This window comes from Sarcophilus harrisii, chromosome 1, assembly GCF_902635505.1.
Source record: "Sarcophilus harrisii chromosome 1, mSarHar1.11, whole genome shotgun sequence".
Taxonomy (NCBI): Eukaryota; Metazoa; Chordata; class Mammalia; order Dasyuromorphia; family Dasyuridae; genus Sarcophilus; species Sarcophilus harrisii.
Window position 1 is genome coordinate 306,830,486 of NC_045426.1, and position 22,857 is coordinate 306,853,342.

At 32.7% G+C, this 22,857-nt stretch overlaps 1 protein-coding gene across 1 annotated transcript in view; it reads right to left on the reverse strand.

Annotated features, from left to right (window-relative positions):
• Positions 1–265: 265 nt before the first annotated feature.
• The window catches only part of C1H16orf72 (chromosome 1 C16orf72 homolog), a 43,213-nt gene continuing 20,621 nt past the window's right edge, over positions 266–22,857 (reverse strand). The window contains exon 4 of the mRNA XM_031944744.1: positions 266–6,065. Within this exon, the coding sequence (XP_031800604.1) occupies positions 5,821–6,065 (245 nt within the window). The 3' untranslated portion in view covers positions 266–5,820. The remainder of the gene's footprint in view (positions 6,066–22,857) is intronic.

Genomic DNA, 22,857 nt, shown 5'->3' on the forward strand with positions numbered 1-22,857 from the left:
TTAGATGACAGGGGTCACCTTCCGAGTTCTCACATTCTACAATTCTAATATATTCTAATATCACCTTACCTCAAAATAAAAATTACTACTAAGCTGTAGGGCTCTCCCACCACAAGATGATACTTTTCCAGTCATAAAATAGCCGGTCGTTGTAGCATCTGTGCTAACAATTCATCCCATGCAGCTGTAGATTTCAAAAGATAAAGTTTCTTAGAGTCAATGTAAATGCCAATATGGTTTATCACAAGACAGTTCCATGCAACTGTTCAGTGTTCCTTAGTAAGGAACTTTATTAACAAGTGAAAAAAAACACATGAATTGGTAATCCCTTATAAAAATATTAACACTTTCAAAATTCAAAGTCTCACTTCAGGTTTCAAAAAGGTTATGGAATATGTTTTATCATGCTTAAAACTACCTATCACTAAAAGTGCTGTAAATCAGTTAAATTGTGAGAAACCAGTAGTTCAGGTTCTAGTTCATTTTCCAAATTAACCACATTTATTAAGTTACAGTACTGTGCATTTACTTATTACAACAAACTCTCACAGAGGATAGAGTCCTAAAAAAGTGCAACTTGAAACAATGCCTCCAGTTACAGATGTTCTCCTATTAGCAGGCATACATTTAGCATATATGGGAACACTAGAAGTATTAAAGGGGTTCTAAAGCTGACCCCTACTAGACCAGAGAGAAAATAGCTTTTCTTTGGAAAACGCTCCACCATCACCACTCCAACCCACCTTCAATACATCTGTTCATCCTGTTCCACAGAGCACAGTGACAAAGATATTTGGAATATCATAGGATCATAGATGTAGGGCTAGAAGAGAACTTCACAGGCTAGTTCAACCATGTCATTTTACAAATGAAGAAACCAAGGCCCAAAAAGGTTGGGTAAACTTGTACAAAGTCAAATAGATATTAAACATCAGAAGATATTGTAAACCCAAGTTCTCTGACTCCAGAACCAGTATTCTTTCCTCTTTATTATGCCCAAAGTCAGCAATGGGCATCAAAATAACAGTTTCCCTCACAACTAACAATTTGGGTTAACAAAAGCAGTATAATATAGAGTGAACACTAGACCCGAACTAGAACAAAGGAAACACTGGTTCTAGTGTCTTGGCTTTGGAGTTTTGTCTTTATCACTGACTTGCTGTTAACTTTAGCTAGCAGAGTCACTTCTGAAAATGAAGAAATTGTACAAGATAACCTTTAATAAATTTATCTTTTAAGGTAAATACCCCCTTCACAGCCAAGTAGTAATTAATACCTTGCTATGAACTAATCAGCTTGTCTAAAACCCAAATAAATAGGAGTAGAAACTTATACTATGTTTTAATAGGAAAGAATTTTACATGAGAGGGTAGCAGAGGAAGAGAAGCAGAGTGTAAGGTAAAGACAAATCTAAGTAGAATGTTTTGGAGAAAGAGGTGCACGGTACAATGAGGGAAGCACTGGAAGTAGAAGACAAACTTTGCCTTCCTACTTCCTCGATTTTAACAAAGACCCTCTCATATCACCTCAAAAAATGGGGAGCATGGAAAGTTCTATAATTGTTATCAAATGTGCATAAAATGATTTTACATCAGTAATTGGGATCCAATTGTATATTACCTAGATATATATATATATATATATATATATATATATATGCCTCAAATTGTGCAATTAAGAAAAAAATAACACACACGCACACACACATACACACACACTAGGGCAATGATGTCAAACTTATATAAGGTTTCCTACAACTGGCAGATAGGCTTAGAAAACCACAAATTAACATTATCTACATTATATTTTATTTTTATTTATTTAGACATCTCAATTACATTTTAATCTGGTTCAGACTACATTCATTTAACATCTCTATACTAAGGGAGCTTGCTATTTAAAGAAAATCTATTTTCTTTAAGTTTGGCAAAGGAATTCATCATCCCTACCACTGCCAAAAAGTTAGGGAGCACCTCCATAGACTTAAAGAAGTTGCCCCTGGTAGAAATATTTCCATAGACTAAGAAATTGCCCCTGGGTCTGGGAGGGGAAGCAATGGAAATGGGAACAAGTTACAACTGCCAGATATAACTGGTTAAGTAACAAACAAATATTGAGGCAGCATTAGCTAAGGAAAAAGAACTAGGAAATCTTAGAAAACCTAAACTCTAGTTGTCATCTCTGTCAACAGGGAACACTGTGTGACCTTGGGCAAATTATTAGATTAAGGCCAGAAATAATTATTATCCCCACAAAAAAAGCCAATGAAAAGTGATAACGTGTTAACTTCAAATGTAACTATTTAAAAAGCTTGTATTCAAGTGTATTAAATGCCAAATGTCAACTTCCTGTTCATATAATTTTCCAAACTTAAGGCTGCTATTTAGATCCAAAAAGAACAATTTCTTGGCATTTTCACTTTTAATACATAATGAAGCTGATTAATTTTTAATCCTCAGGCCAGGCTTTGCCTACTTCTCCTATCACCGTGACCTCTCAACTGTGTTCAATATCAAATCTCTAACCACTTTCTTTTTACTGATTTTCTAAAGTAAGTTATCTTCCTTCAAAAAAATCAAAGTAATTTCATGGCATTTTCACTTTTACCACACTATGAAGTTCGTTAAATCTTCAAATTAAACCTTACCTATCTCTTTTACTTATCCCAATAAAATAGCACCTTAAAAATTCCATAGCTCTTTGGCCTTTAGAGATTCAAAATTACACACCTTGAATCTGTAAATTTAAGCATAAAAATCAGCAACAACTTCAATCAGTGAATTCTATTAGCCTGGCAAACTTAGTAGACTTTGGTTCCTTTAGGAATTTTAACTTTGTTTATATCAAGCAGTGATCCAGATTATGATGGCCCAAAACAAATTACAAACAAGTCCCAGTGTTGTTTTTTTTTTTTTAATATTTATTAGGATTATGATTTAAGGTATATACTACTACTTCAGTTGGGTAAACCACATTTAAGAATTTGACTGCAGGACTTTATAAATTCAGCCAAATGCATTTTCCATTAATTTTGTTTTATATCTTGTACATTATGATTTTTAAGTTTTTAATACTTTAGTCAAGCTCAGGTCACTGCAGTGTAAAATGTACTGAACCCACTCATGTCAAATTAGGTCTGCCTACAACTGATCAGCTGTGGAAGTTAAAGGACCAAAGGATCAAGCAAGATTAAGAGGTTTTGGTTTCCCAACCTAAACTATGTTTTCAGTTCAATGTACATTGTTCTTAAAAGACCAAAGCTGTCTTTTAAGAGTTATTATAAAAAAAAAAAAAAAAAAAAAAGTAAAGAAAGAAAAAATACAAGTAACACACACAAAGGCAATCTTCCATGATTTGTTTTGAAACTGGCACAAGAAAGGCTTCAATATCTTAAGTGCTGGACCTATTTTTCCTTTTAAGAAATTATTCCCCATTCTGCTCATGGGGAATACATGCATCTTAAAGGTTTATTTTGTATATGGGTAGCAAATGTAAGGACTGGGGCATGGGAGTAGGAAAAGGGAAAGAAGTACTTTAAGTGGCAAGTAGCATTGAGATTAAATAAAATTGAAAAAAAGTAGCCAATATTAAAGTTTTAAAAAGTTTAATGGAGCCTGTCAGGCTTATAAATTGTGTTCTGGCAGACATTAAGACCTGCTTTTCTCTTACCAAAGAAAATGGCACAAGTTTATCAAAATTTGACAATTTAGTGTAAAGGGTACTAGGACTAAGGTTCAGAGCACCAACTTAAAACAAAAACAAAAAAAAAAACCCAAAAAAAAAAAAAAAAAAAAAAAAAAGAATTGTTATTCAACTTGGAAAAGAGGAGCTAGTACATAAGGGATGGATTAAATCAACGTGTTCTACTACCTCAAGCTCACTTAGGCATAGGAGCGCCATCCACTCTTAGCATCACATCAATACACCCCAACTTCAGCATTCAATTTACAAGCAATAGAAAAACAAAGATGATCCTAGATGCATTTCTTGGTGCATTATTATTAAGTGGAAGGCTGGGAAAAGTGTTCATAATACATAGGCATTTTCCGTTTCAGGTTAAATATGACAGAGCACTATAAATTTCACCTGCAGCTGTTTTCCTTACAAGAGGCTGTGAGACTGTGTTGTATATCTCTGAATGAGTGTGTGTGTATGTGTATGTGTGTATACACACATCATTCTGCAAAAATGGATGATTTAAAAAATCATGCCTAAATTTTTGTCTTAGGATGGATTTTCATTTCAAGCTCAAGTATGAAAAAATAAAATCAAAAAAGGAGCCCAGAATTTCAATTCATTCCAAACTTTCAAAATTCCATTCACATCCTATCAGGCCAATGAGTATTATGGGTCAAATTTATCCAAATTTCACTTAAGTCTTTACAAGACTATAAAGTGGTTCAATAAACAACAAACTTTAGCTAAATGCTATAATTAATTATTGGAAAATCCCTACATTGATTTGTAATGGTCTTGAGACAGAAACAGGAAATAACTGATAATGGGCAAGGAAACACTCTTATCTTTGTCCTACATGATGTAAGAATGCCATTTAGTAAGTTACAGTGACTGGCAGGCTTACATTAAGTTCTTCATCTAAAGAACACTATATTTGGTTCGATATTAGAAGATGAAGAGAAAACATGCTTCAAAACATTGTAGCTATTAAGAGGTCTTACATTTGTCCAGAAACTATTTGAAAGAACTTTTGGTTAGGTCTACCTAACAATTACAGAACCTGCATAAGATTCCATCTTTTTTTAAGAATGATATTCCAATTGTTTCCCCTCCCACCCCCCTTTTTATTTAAACAGTGATCATATCTTGTTCATTAGCAGGCAAAATACATACCTTTACCCTCCACCCAGCCCAAAGTTAACACCTGCCACAAACATGGGCATTCATGAGAAATGTAAAACTGGATATATAGTTGCATACGATACCTACCCCTTCACTAATACTGAACCCAAAAGGAAGCCTATTCTCAAATTTCACGACCTCTCTAAATTTAGGTCACTCAAGAGTGCAGTCTGCAGTGCTTACACTTACCACAAGGACAGTACCGGCATGTAAATAAGTACATTATATCATTTCAAAACTGAAAATTTTTAAGTCTATGAGGTTAATTGGGGAAAAGTTTAATATTGCTACTTTTAGAGCACTAAAACACACAAAGTGAATCCAATAAAGATCCTTGTATTGATTCAATATTAAGTATTAATTGCATGACCATCATAGCACCTCTTTACATTATCACACAATCACCAGAATTATCAACTGCTTTTAAAACTAAAAAGGGCACAGTCCAATATTTATAACTTGCACACTGTTACTATATAGAAACTAGGTGCATGGTACAGTGCTGCGAAAATGGAAGCCTGCAGATTTGACAAAGATGCCAAGTCATGTTTTAGACAATTTCAGTCAACTGGCAAATACTGTTGAAGCAAAATACTCAACACAGCAGGAAATAAAGGACAAAAAAGCATTCTATAACCAAATAAACATCTGATATTTCCTTTCCCTTTAAGAATACAAGTAAGGTCACTTTTAGCCTTGGAACGGATACATGTTTGCCTATGATGATCTTGCTAACTACTACACAATATCTGATGTCCTCTGCTAGGATTATAGTTTAAGAAAGCCATAGTTACAAGAGGCATCTACTGTAATACCTAAAACTTCCTTTATGGCAATCATTATTGAATTCACTTGTCTTAAACAGTGAACAAGGGAAGATGGCCTCATGTTTCCTTTTCAATAGTATGTTGAGGATCAAGTGGCTTTCAAGCAGCATGGTGGGTTTGAAAATTTTGCAGTTTAGATCATTCTGTTGCGTTTATGAGTTGGTGAGTCTGTAATGACATCGCCACATTGGGCTGAGGTACGCTTTCTAGTTCCACCATTGTCCAAGTGGAGTGCCATTTCTTCTGATATGAAAGTGTTCAAATCCATATCATGGAGTCCATTTCTCCTTCGACTAGCATTCGATCCACTGCTTACATGAGTAGGAGAGCCTGGAGTACTTGAACGAACGCTTATACTAGCCATTGCGCCACTAAGACCTAAGAAGAGAAAAAATAGTTTTAAAAGTTGCACAGCAATAATATAAAGCGTAAAACTTAAATTTTGCATTCTAAACAGTATAAAATGCCTGCCTGTATTTTGATTTTTGCCAATCAATGAAAAAAGAGTAGACAGCTATCTGCCTACCAAAAAAAACTCATTTTAGGGCATGAGTATGTATTGTTACATACTATATCATAATACCTTAATTCTTTCAATATGTATTCTTGAGGGCAGCTAGGTGGCAGCTAGGTGGTACAGTGAGTTCAAATCTGGCCTCAGACACATAATATTTCTTAGCTATGTGACCCTGGGCAAGTCACTTAACCCCAATTGCCTCAAGCAAAAAAAAAAAAAAAAAAGTATTCTCATTTTAACATGTCAGGGCTGGCTATTTCAAATCTTTACTTCCTCTGACTATTTTTAGACTTAATGCACCTACCTCTAGGGCCCAAACCAACAGCTGTGGCAACTCTTAGGACTAAAAATTACTCAGCTAATCTGGCTTCAATGGATTCTACTGTCCTAACCTCCACCTGACTTCAATTAAAAGAGTTTCTGGGCTTTAAAGTTCTAAAAAATTCAATAACAGGATGAAAGTACTGCCATTATACTTCAAGATATAAAAGGTAAAAAGATGTGATTATGGCACCTAAAGCCATGTTTGGGAAACCATGTCTCCCGGGCTCTCTCCATGAAATCAAACCTCACTCCTGACTGACCAACATAACTTTAAGCCTTCAAAATATGCTTGGATCAAATCTGGAAACCTGCATCACCTGAATGTCTATATTCAAGGAAAAACTGTAACAAAATTATAACAGCAGTTAGAATTTAAATCTCAAATTATGTTTTAAGAAATTATAGGCCCTTTCAAGGTTCACTAATTTTGTTATACTACTCTATGTAATCAATATTTCTAAGACCAATTTACATTTTTTATATTCATTAAAAATTGCTGAAAATGCTAAATATAAAATTCAGCATATTCATTAAGAACCCACTACATACAAAAGGTATCATTCCAGGTGCAATAGATACAAAACAAAAACATAAGTCTTTGGAATTTCACAATCTAATTAGGGATGAAGAATGGAGCTAAGACAATAATCTAAACAAATATTTCAAGTAATATGAAAAAGAAGAGATCATTTTCAATTCTGAAGTAAGGAAAAAAAGGTCAAAGAAGGTTTCATGGAAAAGGTGGCATCTTAAATGGACATTAAAAAATATTTTTAATGGACAAGACTTACATTGGCATGAGGAAACTGGAAATTAATTCATTGAGGAATGGACAAAATTAACTCAGAAATCACCTACTATTCTAGATTGACCAAAATTGTTCAGAAAAATGATATAAAACAAGCTAAAAAGTATACTGGAACCAGATAATAGAATACTCTGTATAGTCAGCTAAGGAAATAGTATTTTCTCTTATAAGCAAATGGAAGGCTTCTGAGCAGACTAATGATATAATTACTCCTGTATAATAAAAATATTTTTCTGGCAACCATGAAGGATAGAGTTGAGAAAATACTAAAAACAACAGAAAACAAACTGGATAAAAGACAGTGAATACAGAAAAATGTGAGATATCCTGCTGATTCTACAGGAGGTGGCAAATGTATGAGATGAGAGGAAAAGAGCCCAAAAAGCAGAGGTTCTGCATATGAGTGACAGGACAGAATAAGTTATGCAAATAGGGAAGTTATGAAGAAAAGTAGTTTTGGAATCTGAAGATGAATTCAAGTTTTAAACATGTGAAGTTCAAAGGTACCATGGTATAAGACACACTTCTAGAGTTATTTAGCAGGAAGTGGGAAATATGAGGCAATGTTCAATGCACTATTTGGTTTTAGTTATTAAGTAAATTCATAACAGAGGTGATAATTAAAGCCACGGAAATGAATAAAATTCCCAAGACAAAAGAATATAAATTAGAATGGTTAAATAAGCACAAGTGTAGGTGAAAGAATTGGTAGTGTACACAGAATGTTTTATGAACTGTCAGATATATTCTTCACTGTTGGTGGCTTAATTTTTGTTTTTAGTTGTTAGATGGGAAAGTGCATAGAAGAGAGTAAAAAAAGAACAAATCCAGAAGTGAATGACATAAAAACAAGAAGGCATCAATGTAACTTATTTTTCAAAATAATTCTGGTAGAGAGAGAATCAAGTAAGAGGAGGTAATAATTTATTAAAAAATCTCAGAAGAAAAAGGAGGACATAGGGTACAAAGGGGACTAACCTTGGCAAGGACAACTGCTAATTCTTTTGGAATAAAAAAGGAACAGTTGAAGATAGGTTTTGAGGTATGGAGTAGGGAATATCAGGGAGCAACAAATGATGGCTTTAATATTACTTAAGTAGAAGACAAGGTCACCTACACAGACAGAAGAGGATAGGGATACAAGGAAAGATAAAGCTACGGGGCCTTAAAGAACTAGCAACTTTATAAATTTAAAAAAAAAAAAAAAAAAAACTGCTAAGAAAGGTAAAATGCCCAAAGTCACAGTTATAAAGTAGGAGGGCTAGAACTCAAGTCTTCTCACTTGTCTAATGTTTTTCTCTTAAATCAAGCTGTGAAAAGAATAAAAGTGAAAAATGTAATTAGCCAAATTGAATTGTTGAAACAGAAGTCTACAGGGTCAAGACTGAACAATAAGTGAAACTAGAACAATGGGTGGCTAACAAGAAAAACATGGAAGGATCAAGAGATAATATTGTTTGGTTAAGAAGATTTCTGTGAGGAAGGAGGGACAAAAAATTTAGAAGAGAACTTAAAATCAAGAATCTTGGTGCATAAAAGTATCAGATGACCAGAGTGAAAATGAAATTCATTAGTGGCAAATTTCAACCAGGAAATGAAAAGAAATCAAAGACACTGAAGTCACCAATCTTGATGAAAAGAACTTAAATGAAGGTATAAAAATTTTTTTTATAGAAAAAGATACCAAGCATTTTTATAAGGAAAATGAAAGTATAAACTAAAATTGTATGGAACAGTATCAAATGATGGCAACAAGGATCAAGACAGAATAATAAAAGCATAGTGGCATGATCAGCAAATGTTAATGAAGGTAATGTTGACAGAGCAAGGTTAGAGAAACTGCAGAAAAGAGTACACCAACTCCTCTTAAGTTCAGATTCAGCGTGAGAAGGGTTCTAAAAGAACATCTAGTCCAATCCCCTCTTTTTCAGATGAGGAAACATAGGCATTTAGAGGTTAAACATGGCTTGGCCATAGCCACAACTATTAAGTGTCAGACTTTATCCCAAGTATTTTTGACGCTTAAGTTAAGCCTGCTGTCCACATTATTCATCTCTTGCTGATCCTATAAAACAAGAATTATGAGAAGAGTGATCAGCCCTGAAAAGAATCTTCAGGGAGAGACTACTTACCTCTTGGAGGTGGAGAAGGCTTTGGTTAAACATTCAGCAATTTAATGTGAAATTAATTTTAACTGTGCAAAATGGATAAGACTTTTGAACTTTAAAAAAAAAAAATCAAAAAGAAAAAGCCAGAAAAACAAAATCAAAGAAATAAAAGGTGATGGAGATTTCAAGAATAAGGGCATTACTAATAGTCATAATTACTACTACTACTACTACTACTACTACTACTACTACTACTACTACCTAATTCCATATCTAAATTTTGACTGGTCTCCAAGGTATTTTATACACTCTGGTCCTACAGTTTAACAATTTTAACTTCTGTCTAATCAACACTTTCTACTGTATTCCCCTACCCCATACATATCCTCATTTTTTATCTCTCTGTATTATGTTTAAGCTATTTGCCTGAAATAACTCATTCTTCCCAATGCTACTATCCTTTCTTCGCAAGATTCAGAGGAAATTCCAGCTGCCTCTTTCCCAGATTTAAGCCCACTCCATTCTCTGCAATCCTATCCAACTGTCACAGTACCATATAATTCAGAATTACTGTTTCTTAACTGTTTTGAGGTAGTCCTTTGTTTCCAACTATGTTATATTCCTCAAGGATAATAGTCATGTCTACCTTATATCTACTCCCCCACCTCCAAAACCTAACCCAGCATAATGATCACTTATATACTTACTATATGAAATAACTTTGCTAACTTTCTACACAAAATTAAGTCAAAAAACTTTGAGTAAATAGTATAATAGTATAGCAATAATAATGATGATAGGCATTTTATATAGTACTTTAAGGTTTGCAAAATATTTTTTAAAATCTTATCTCATTTTGTTACAAATATCTCATTTTATCCTCACAACCCTAGAGGGTGATCTCATTTTGTTACAAATATCTCATTTTATCCTCACAACCCTAGAGGGTGGGTGCTATTATTATATTATTAGCACATTTGCAAGAGAGAAAAACTGATACAGTTAAGAGACTTGTTCACAGATACAAAGTTATTTTGTAAACTACATTCAGAAATAAACACAACCAACACATACTGGAATACACATGGTATTGGAATTCACAGTCCCTTTGGATTAATTACCTCATGCCAGGTCCCAACTTCCTCTCAACTCCCATCTCCCATAGCTTGGGTAGTATTTCTATATAGAAACACCAACTGGCCTTACTTAGCTTATATAATAAAATGCTATAAAACTGCCACAAAACATGTTTTATGCTTAAAACATTTTGATGAAATCCATAATTCTTAAAAGGGAAGTTTGTATACATAGAACACCCTAAAAGACAAATCAAATGAAAACACAGAAGAAATTTGGGGACAGAGAAGAAATTAAGGAAATGAAAAAAATAAAATTCAACCAAGCAAAACTTTTACTAACTAATCAATTTCACCTTTAATAAAGAGAGAAAAAACACTAGCATTTTTAAATCTCCCATGTAATAATAACTATTTACATACAGTGTAGTTTTTTTTTAATATTCCTGTGTGTGTGTGTGTGTGTACGTATAGTAATATTTCAAAATTTCATCTGATTTTTGATCACTTCAGTTCTTTTATGTGACTTGTATTATAGGAAACCATTAAAATCGATTAGTGTCAGTACCTGGTTCTAATAAGTTTGAATATTACAATGGAATACTTGTAGAAACACTTAAGTCCTCCCTCTATCATCACATTGGTAGATAATGTATTTCTCATTATTTATTATTACCACATGCTTTACAATATAAAAATCAATTAAAATTAAAGTTTTAACAGAGCCTATGAACCTTGCAAGACTTACTTAACTTATATATGATGAGCTACTTACTTGACACATGAAGTAATTATCAAGATATTTCCTAACTATACTGAAATTGGAAATTTGAAAGTTGGAAATACTATTTTGTTACACAAAAACTCATCTGTTTAAGATATATCATTTGCTGACATTAAAAATATCCAACCCTCAACAAGATATCATTATTCTAGCAAAGTAATGAAACTTCATTCCCTGTTTACCAGTGGAGTTTACCCTACCTCTACATAAAAGAACATCAATTTTCTGTAATGTCAACTATAAAAATGAAAAGGTTTTAATAGTCTGCAATTTTATTTTTAAAAACCACTGGGACAGCTTTTACAGCAAATGCTTTGGGGGAATCTTAAACCACAGAAATAATCAAACCAAATCAAACCCAAATAAACTAAAATATATGATTCAGAAATAAAAAATTTACATTACAGATTAAAAAAGAAACTAGACTGTATGATAATTGAAACAATAGACTGACAGTTCTGAAGTGTCAGTGTTCACTATAGAACTAATGGGGTGAGGGGGGAAATGAGAAATTAACATAATAAAAGAAAAGAAAAAAATCAGCCACAGTAAGAAACTTCAAATTATGCAAAATAGACCAAAATAGATTTTTAAGATTTTTTAAAACAATTTCAATATTAAATCATTTCTTTTCCCCTAAGACTGGGTGCTGCAAGTAAATTGTTGGTTTTTTTGTTACATGGGGCTAGAAGAGTTTTGATCATAATGACTACTGATCAAAAATAGATCTCCAATTTCATTTGTACTGGGGAATTCCAGGAAAAAAATTCTCTACAAATGCAGGATGGCTTTCTCAGCAACTTTTAAGTCAGAGAAGGTGTTTTTAAACTAGTTCCAGGTACATTTCAAAAGGTCCATAAATTTCATGAATTTGAATAGAAAAAAATGACATCTTTATTTTCAACAAACTGTAACTGAAATTTAGTATTTTCTTCCATTATAAATGTAAGCAATAAACTACAGTAGTATTAGGAACATTGACATTTTAAACCACTAGAAATTAGAAATTATCACATTACATTAGCTATATTATGTCAATTAGATTTCCAACATCACCTTATCAAAACCTATACAGCTTAATGTGTTTAAATTAGGCAAAAACAGCTTTTTTTTTTTACACTGGCATCTTGAAAATACAAAATTTAGGGGCAACTAGTTGGTGTAGTGAATAAAGCACCAGACCTGAGTTCAAATCTGACCTCAGGGACTTACCACTTCCTGGCTGTGTGACCCTGGGCAAATCACTTAACCCCAATTGCCTCAGCAAAAAAAAAAGAAAAAAAAAGAAAAAAAAATTTAATTTGCCTATATTTTTAAATGTATTGTCTTATAAATTTAATTTTAAAAGCACACAAAATTTTAATTTCTGATTACTTTATTTCAAACTGTTTTCTTAGTAATCCTATGAGCTTTCAGAAATTCATTTTAAAATATTATTCTGAAAAGGGTCCCAAGGCTGCAGACTACCCCAAGAAGCCATAACACAAAAAGTTAAGTGAGAAAGTGATTTGCCTCCAAGATTTGTGCTCTCTATCTATCCATTCTAGCACATTGCTTTACCTAACAACTGTGAAACCTCAAATTTGGGAGATTAGAGGAGAGAAAAGAAAAGACACTATGCTTTACTCACTTTATTCCCAAGTACCATATTCTACCTATATTTGGGGAAAGTCAAAGTTTGAGAATATCCAGACAAAGCAAAAAAGAATAACAAAAGTGAGGGAATCATACTACGAGGATCCATTGGAAGAGGTGGCTTTAGCCTGAAGATAACATATTTCATTGTCTGGCCTTATAATATCCATAAGTATATGAAGAGTTGTCAGGTAGAAGAGGGATGAAATTTGCCTATTTAGTGCTAAAGGGCAGAGCTAAGAACAAAGAAAATAAGATTTAGACTTGATTAAAGGAAAAATTTAAATCACTTAAACTTAAAATTTAAAACTTGGTCAAAAGTGAAAAAGGTTACCAAGGGGAAAAGGGAAGCAGGAGTCAAATGACTTATTGTTGTTATTATTACATATTATTACTTATTGTTATTATATTGCACAGGCTGGACTAGATGACCTCAGAACTGCCTTCCAAATATGAAAATTCACGAGTGTAAATTGGTTATTAAGGACTAAACAGAGTATTTTGCAATTCTAAGTGCATGCATAACTACTTATAAGCAACTTTAATCTCATTTTTACTTTTCCATTAAGAGAAAAAAAAAGATTTTATCCCTTTTAATATTAACAATTATTAATTTCTAGGTTGGGAATTCAAATAAACTTAGGGAGAAAAGGAAAATTTAAACTTTTATTTTTTAATGCACTTTGATGGCTTTAATGGTGACTGTATGCGAGAGGTTGCTTTTTTTAAATACAATTTTAGAAATACATGCTTTCAGAAAAGCTGTATTAAAAAATTTTTCAAACAATACAATTTTAAGCAACTAAAGTTGTCTTGGTACATTAGTATTTTTATCATCTAAATTCCAAAGTTCACTTAATACTAGTGTCCCAAGATTATTTATACTTGGACCAATTATTTCAGCAGTACACAGACAACCAGTTTTCTTCAATAGAGAAAGAAAAAGAATGGAATAAAAGTATACAGAACTTTGAAAAATTACAGATATATAAAGTCCATAGGCCAATTAGTTTTGCTACACATGAACTTTCCTTATAGCAACAATAGTAAAATAAATCTTAGGGAAAAAAAATGTATTAGCTTACAGACTTGACAATACATATTTAATTATGTGAACCTGTGATTTTTCTACTTTTATTAAATGCAGGAGTGAGGGAATAACAAAAGGAGTGAGAGAAAAGAGAAATGAACACAAATACTAAGTGGACACATATCTAACAGTAATTAACAATAACTTTACAGAGCTTTTAAAAAATTGCCTTGACCTCCAAGAACTCCCTTACAGTACTCTTCGTATTTTTCCTCTTATTAGTTATGTTGTTATCTAGTCTGATTTTCATTTCCAAATAATCATATTATACTCCTTATTTCCATACATCCTTTTTTATTCCAATCCTTGTCACCCAACTATACTTTTATGTAACTTGTAATAATATACCATCAAATAAATGGATGCATCTATTTAGTAATTTAGATAATTCATTTCTCTTCTGTCATCATTTTTCTATTGGACACAAATGCCATAGAAAATGGCCAGCCTACCATCACAGTCTTGATGGGAGAAAGTAAAACTTCACTGATTCAGAATGTCTGGAATCAGGCCTTTGAAAATCAGGATACACCAGGTTCAGCACTGTTGTAGAATATCAGAATGCCTATTCTGGGATATCAAAAAGATCAACTTCCCATTGGATTACCCAGAAAAGTGGCACCCATTTTATCAAGTTAAGATTCCTACTAAAATGGTTTAGTGAACAGAAATTCTGTATACTTCTACTCAATTTATTCTGATACAATAATTTTCAAAAGCAGCTTATTAATATGTATCAAGTAGTCCCACCATTTTATAGAAAAAGGAAGTAGTGCAAAAAAATTTTAAAGCTGTTTTCCAAAGGCACATTTCCAAAGGCACAAGGCAAGACACTAGAAAGTAACAACCATGTAACCAGGAAAATATGTCAAATGTACACTACTATTACTCTATTAAGAAGTTACCTAAAACACTGAACTATTTAAAAAAAAAAAAAAAAAAGCCAAGAAGGATCAGAGGAAACTTGTTTATGGCAGAACTGGTTTTTAAGTGACATGCTCAAAGATATATATGTAGTATAACACCAGAATTCAGACTCAAATTCAGCACTCTTTCCACTATACAAGATTACCTGCCTACTAATTCCTCCAGATGTTTATCATCTAAAAATTATTTATGCAAAGAATAAATTACTATAGATCACTAAGATAGAAAAATCAAATCTGAAAACAAAATTCTGGACTCCTCACTTAAAAAAAAAAGTCTCCTTAACAAGTCCACAAATAAAAACTACACTAAAGGAATTTGTTGTTTCTTTAGTTCTCCAAACAAGAAACCAAGTACATGATTGAAATTTTTTGTTATTGAGAACCATTAGCTGTTCTGAGAAATGAAATTTGAGATATAAAATATTTATAATTGCATTTTTAATATAAATAAAAGAATTTAAACAGAAAGGGAAAAAAGCTAAATTTGTAATGATAGTTATTTCTACATTTCATTAAATCATTATTCTACATGGGGATATATTGAATAATCCATAAAAGGCTAAACAGCACACCAGAAATATCTACCCAGATTACAAATCAAATCTTTATTTAAAAATCGGAGTTATTATTCAGTTATGAGACATCAAATAATTCTCCTGGAGTTTAGGTTAAAAAGAAAAAATCTATTAACTACTAAATTTAATACATGGAAGTCAGTAACTAGTAAGCTTTAAAATAAAATAAAGTCTGCTACTCCTACATTCTACACACATGAATCAACTATTGCTTTAAATCCATTTCTTATAAAAGCCTTGTCTTCTAAAAAGCTAATGATGCAATTTCTCAAACTGTATACTTAGCTGCTGGTTGTAAGAGAAATAACAAATCAAGAAATTTACTATTTCTTTGTCAAAATGAAGCCAAACCATCATTTAGTGTCTTAGCTAGAATTAGGCTCATAAAGGACAGAGATATTTCAATTTCCTGAGGTGACTGGTATTACAGGAGGATTAAACTAAAAGAATTTCTCCTGTGAATCTCAAATATTCTTGGTCCACAAACTTTGCCAAAGCATTTCTCATTCCTCCACCCTAAAGATCCTATATATGCAAATATAGCATTTTAAAAAGAATTTCCTTTAACAGAATTCCACCTATGAAGAGGCTCAATTTTTTTCATTGTTGTTAAATAACAAATTTCTAGGCCATGTAGGAAAAAAAGCCTAACATGTTTTATTAGCTCTGTGTTAACAAACCTCCCCAAACAATTTAGCTCAGTCTTTACATAACCTAGCATAAAAGTTAATACTGCTTTCTAAACACTATGTCACATTTTTAATCCAAATTACTCTAGAGAAATTCCAAGAGGTTACAAGGATAGATTTAAAACAGAAGTCTTCAAATCTCAAATAAATCATTTAACTTTAGTAGGGAAAAAAATCTCATATTTTCTCCTATGTTCAACCTCCATGACTCAAAAATGTAACCAGAAAGCATACCTATTCTGTCTCTCTTCAGTTGTTGTCCCCAATTCAATTTTTCTCTTCTCTACACTCAGAGTTCAACCCTTTTTGCCCATCCCACCAGCTAAACTAGACTCCAATCCCGTTTCCCAAGATGAAACTCACTAATGTGATAAATTTATTGCATTTATGTGCTTAAAGAAAGACTAGCCCAGAAGGACAAAAAATTGCAGAGGCAAATTTAGGTTTGACATAAGAAAACCCTTCCTAACAACTAGATATTCAAAAGAGGAATGAACTGCATCTAGAGATAGTGGGCTATCTCTCTATAGCTGGGTCTGACAAATTGTAGATGTTATAGATCAGAGATATGCAAACTACAAACACACACCACAAGCTAAGAGTGACTTTTTTTCCACATTTTTAAGATTTTATTGCCTTTAAAAATATAAAAATGATTCTTAGCTCCCCGATCATACAAAAACAACAATAAATAGCAGATAGCTTGCTGGATTTGGCCCATGGGCCTCCTATAGAAGTCCTTAATGGATATATATGGTCAAATTCTGTAAGCTCCCTACTTAGTTCTCAGGACATTAATATGTTATTATAAGGTCTTCTACTGACAAGTTATTAATTTGTCTATTCTATAAAAAAATTTCTTGACACTAAATAGAAAAACATACCAACTATATGAGAGCTCTTCAAAGTTCTAAGCAGAACTATTCAAAGAGTCTCGTCTCCATTAAAAGGTTCCAATCCTTTCCAAGAAACACAAAGTTCTAAGGAGAACTATTCAGTCTTTTCTCCATTAAAAGGTTCCAATCCCTTCCAAGGAACACAAAGTTCTAAGGAGAACTATTCAGTCTTTTCTCCATTAAAAGGTTCCAATCCCTTCCAAGGAACACTTGGTTTCCAAAAATCTAGTTAAAGTTCAAGCATCTAAAACAAAAGCAAGCAAGGAGCTTCTTGAAAAATTTAAAGGTATAGCTGATATATTTGGCCAAGATGATTTCTGAGAGATAAATTAGCCAAGCACAGAATTCTCAAGTGCCCGGTGGTCTCTCCTCCCTGAAGCTTAGGTTTTAACAGGTCCAGCCAGAGGAATCATCACATCAAAATAGATCCCTATCATTAACCCATAATTTGGTGCTTTGAGGGTTTTAAGTTCCTGGGATAAATAAAACATGAACCAGAATAAAATGCCAACTTTTAATTTCTACTCATTGTGTTTAGTAGCTTAAAACTTTAAAAATAGTTTTAAATTAAAATTTGAACTTACCTGTTTAAGGGGGGGAGGAGGAGAAAGACTGCAGAAAATATCAGATACCACGGAAATAATATCTGGAATATGTTCCCTTTGCTATTAAGTATAATATGCTAAGTAAGGTAGGTTGAAAATAAGCAGACTTGAATTTGAACTAAAACAGCAAAGGAAGAAGCATGACATATAGCAGAAGTACTAGACTTGGAGGCACGAGATTAAGGTATAACTCCTTTAACTGATTAGCTTCAGTTTTCCCACTAATTAGTGAGGTACTGCTAGGGGTTGAGAGGAAAGCACTTTTGCAAACTTTTGTTAATTAAATTTAACTAATTTCTGAGCCTATACACAATTCAACCATGTAATAGGAAGACAGCTGAATTCCATAAAGGATCAGGTTTTCTATGAAGATGGAAGTTTTCTAAATGTTTAAAATGCAAACACCACTAGAAAAAGTCATACTTTAAATTATATTAGTTATTATTTTAGCTAATAGCCTAGTGGGATCGAGAGTTAGCTGAGAGCAAGAACAGCACTTGAGGCTGGGAAAAGACAGATTTGTATAAAAATGATACTCCCTCCACATCAAGGCAGAGAGGTAAACTGAGAACTAAGGTTTTATGCCAGCACAATGGCATGCTATGGAAGATGAAAAAGCTTAAGTATAGACTAAAAAACTGTGTCTACTATTAAAAAATCAATCCAATTAAGAATGATCAGAAGATAGATCACCAGGGACTTAAGTTCAGTGTAACCACTTCCCCCTCCCAAGTCCCCCCAAAATTAAATACAAAATATCCTTCATCCAGATACAGTAGCTTTTGCAATTTTACAGTGAAAGGGACAGAGTAGTAAAGGAATCTGGAGAGCATGCTAAGATTCATAATCTTTGTGATAGGACCAATGAGCTGTCATACAAATAGAGAAATTGATTTTCATTAAAATGAAATCTGAAGAAAAAGCTTACTGATTCTCTTTAGAGAAGAAAATATAGATAGGAATTATCAATACTTAGTAATATGTCCAAAAATAACTAAAGCATTTCAAGTGCTTATAAATAATAAATAATCATAGCTTATGCAATAAATTCCATTGAAAGAAATGAAGAGGTAGAGAAATCATGTGAAAAATTTAACTAGATCCTTTAAATTAAGTCAATGTATTTTGATACTAAGGGACTTCCAATTCCAAAGCTGCCAGGGGGGCAGTGAAAATTTTTAGGAAATAAATTTTAGCAGCAAGAAAGGAGTCTAAGACCTATTCAGAAGATTTGCACTTGTTCATTATGAATATACTTTCTTCAGAAGTCCACAAGCAATGGACATCAAAAAAAAAAAAAAACACTATTTTTAAGATGAAGTCAAATTTATCAGATAAAGTCAATTAATCAAAAAAGTTAATCAGAATCTGTTTTTGTAAAATTCACTCAGTTCAATCACTTACACCAAAAGTTAAAGAAATTATCAAGAGAGAAAAAAAGATAATGAAAAAATACTGGGTACAATTATAGTAGCTCTAAAGCAAAGTGCTAAAATTACTTAATTCTGAAAAACTAGAAACAGATAATAAGACATTATCACCATTTTGAAAGAAAATAAGATTCAAAATGCTTGCCATAAGAAGTCAGAAACAGCTTTAATCAAGACACTGAGACAAATTCAAAACAAACTCAAACAAAGAGACATGGTTATCAAAGGTAGCAGTTAAAGGTAACTGACCTGTAGTCCATAAATTTTTTGGAAAATATTTTGAAAGGGCGATTTTTGATATTTTGAAAATATCTAGACAGCACAGTGCATATACAGCACCAGCCCTGGAATCAGGAGGATCCGAGTTCAAATCTGACCTTAGACATTTAATACCTTCTAGCTGTGTGACCCTAGACAAGTTACTTAACCAAACTACCAAAGGACTCTAACACACACACACACACACACACACACACACACACACACACACACACACACCCCTTTTATAGTGGTTCAGAGTATAATAATGATGGTCTTGAAGACTAAAAGAGAACAGTATTTCTTACAAAACAGCAAAAAGCATTTAAGAAAATCAGATTATAAAGAATTTAGGGATCATCCCCAGAGTATTTGCAGATATAAATGTCAACAGCTGAGAAATAAAAAAAATCTGTTATTTTTATCTTGACCTATTTTCAACAGTATTGATAATGGAAACACAACTGCATTCCAACGCCTCAAGTAGCCAGTGATGAAATAAGCAAAACTCTGTTCCAAAATATAATTTATAGTTTGTTAGATCTGAATACAATCAGAAAAAATCCAGATCAGAGGCAACACATTTTCCAAAATGTCAGCTCAAAACAAGACCCAAAAAAAGGGGAAATTCTATAATTACAGGAGAGAATCACAGTGCAAATAACACTCTTCCCCTAGAAAAGGACCAAGAAAACAGTAAATACTAAAACATCTTTCTTTAAAAATAAAAGTATGAAAATCATATACAAATGTAGAGAGATCACATTTCTAAGCCATTAAAGGGAAACAGGTATGCCTTCATAAATAGCTTTCTACAGCAGACATCTTTAAGATCATAAGACTAAGAAATATAAGATCCCACTATTACTGCTGGTTGATATTTTTGAAAATCATTAAAATTAAGACAATTAAATTTAGCTTTCTTTCAACTATTCTTCAAGCAGGAAGTGAACTAGGAAGAAATGAGAATTGAACTCTCAATTCCTTTCTAGTTTTACCTAGATCTAAGACCCCTTTGATTAATAGTCATATAAGGTTTTCACCTTTGCCTCAAAAGTATCCTGCACATTGTCCAAAGTAAGTCTATTGTGGGCAGAGGTATTTACTAAATACTATAAAAGCTTCACAATGGAATCCAAGGAAAAGCAAGATTAGTCTAATCCATGCACTATAGAGGGGGGCAGGGGGAGAGGAAGTTGGATTAAAAAAAAAAAAAAAACAAAAAACTTCCTATTGTCTCTCTTACACAAGTACCCAGATGGACAACTTTTGAATTATAGGATCTAGAACAAGACATCATTTAATCTATATACCTTCACTTTATAAATAGATGCTGAGGCACAGAAAAGTAAAGTAACTTCTTCAACAATTCAGGACTGAAATCCAGATCCTACCTACAAAGGTTCCAACGGTAATTTTGACAGAAAGGTGATATAAGTGGACTCAGATCTGGAGAAAAAAAAATGGTCTAAATTGTAGCACTAATACGATACAGTAATACCACTTGGCTGTTAAAGTCATGAATCAATATGATCATGTAAGAACCAAAAGTATAATTATTCCATAGACTCCCACATCTAATAACTAATGACTTCTGAATATACATATTCTCATTGATCACATGTGCCTAGGGAAATTGGGGGGAAAAAAATAGACAGCCTGAATGTTATATTATTCAAAGAAAAACCTCTATTATGTATTAGATGCATCTTCTATAAAGGACTTATGAAAAAGAAAGGACAACAATGACAACAGATGAAAAGGACTTTTATCTCAATGCAAGGGATCAGCTGGTGAACATAAAAAACTAAAATGTTTAATTAGAAATAATTTCATAACCTTGCAATAAATGAAACATTTAAGCATTTACTATGTGCAAACACTGTGATAAATGCCAGGGAAATAAATAAAAAAGGCAATCTCTACTTTCAAGGAGCTCACATTCTAAAAGGGAGAAAAGAAAATGCATATGAAAGGTTTCAGCTGCAAGTCAGATACTGCTCTGAGTGCAACTGAAACTTTAATACATACTCCTTACAATTCTTTTAATTTCATAAAAATCTGCTTTTTCACTTACACAATTATATCCCTTTCAAGTGACTTTGCAATTGAACAAATCCCTAATAATCAGAGAAGCAGTTCTGAAGTTCTGCCTCATACCTATCATATTAGGAAAGCTGACAAAAAAAAAGGATACATGTCAGAGGAGCTGGGGAGGTGGGAGAGCTATATTTGAGGCACTGGTAGAGCTATGAATTGGTCAGTCATCCTGAAAAACAATTTCCAATTATGCTCCAAGAGATATCAAATTGTACACATCTCTACTGTGCCTAGGCTCCAATAAGATTAAAAAAAAAAATTAAGGACCTATAGGTACAAAACTACAGCAGCTCTTTCGTACTGGGGCAAAGAACTGGAAACAAAAATGTGCTTAATGAAGTAGGGAAAGGAAAACAATATGTGCCATAAAAATGCAATGGAATAAATATTATGCTACAAGAATAGCTTTACAGAAATATGGGACGGTGTACGAACTCATGCAGAGTAAGCAAAATTAACACTATAACATTGTAAAAGTAAACAACTTTAGAAGTCTTAACAATTCTGATCAATGCAATGACCAATCATGATTCTGAAGCAAAGCTGCTTAAAACTGTGGGTTGGGGTCATGTAACAATGTGAGTCACAAAACTATAATTTATTATCAGTAAAAGTTTGGTTTGTATATCGATTTTATAAACCAGTATCTCTGGAGTTAAGTAAAAATTTTTCAAGCAAAAAAAGAGTTGTGAGTGGAAAAAGTTTTAAGAAGTCCTGTTCTAGAAGACTAATGATGAAGAACATTGCCCCACCTCCTGACAGGACAAGTGATGGACTACATACATAAGCACAATGAGACTCACATTTTTTGATTTGGTCAATACAAAAATTTATTTTGCTTGACTATATTTGTTACAAGGAATTTTTGTTTTTTAAGGGCTGGGAGAAAAAATGCTTGGTAACTGGAAATAAAATTTAATTAAAAACAACAAAAAAAGAAATACAGTACTTGACCATGCATGGATCTTTAACTAGTAACCATATTGTAGAATGACAGCTTCCACTGACAATCTTTGATAAGATCACCTCCCCGCCACGAGGCAATGATATGAGACTTTATTGGAGAAACCTTAATTCAATGATAAAGAATATTCAGAAAAATACAAAATGCTTTCAAATTACCTTAAATGAAAAAGAATAAACACAGAAATAAAACATTTCCCTAAAATTTCATGGAAATGTATTTAAGTACAAATGCTATCCGTTAACTGATAATTAACTGATAAACTGATAATCCCACCCAGAAGCAATTTCTCTCTCTGAATTCTTTCAGCAATACTTCACTTGTACCACTTATATATTCTTATCAAACAGTGCTTTACATTGTAGTAATAAGCATCTTATTT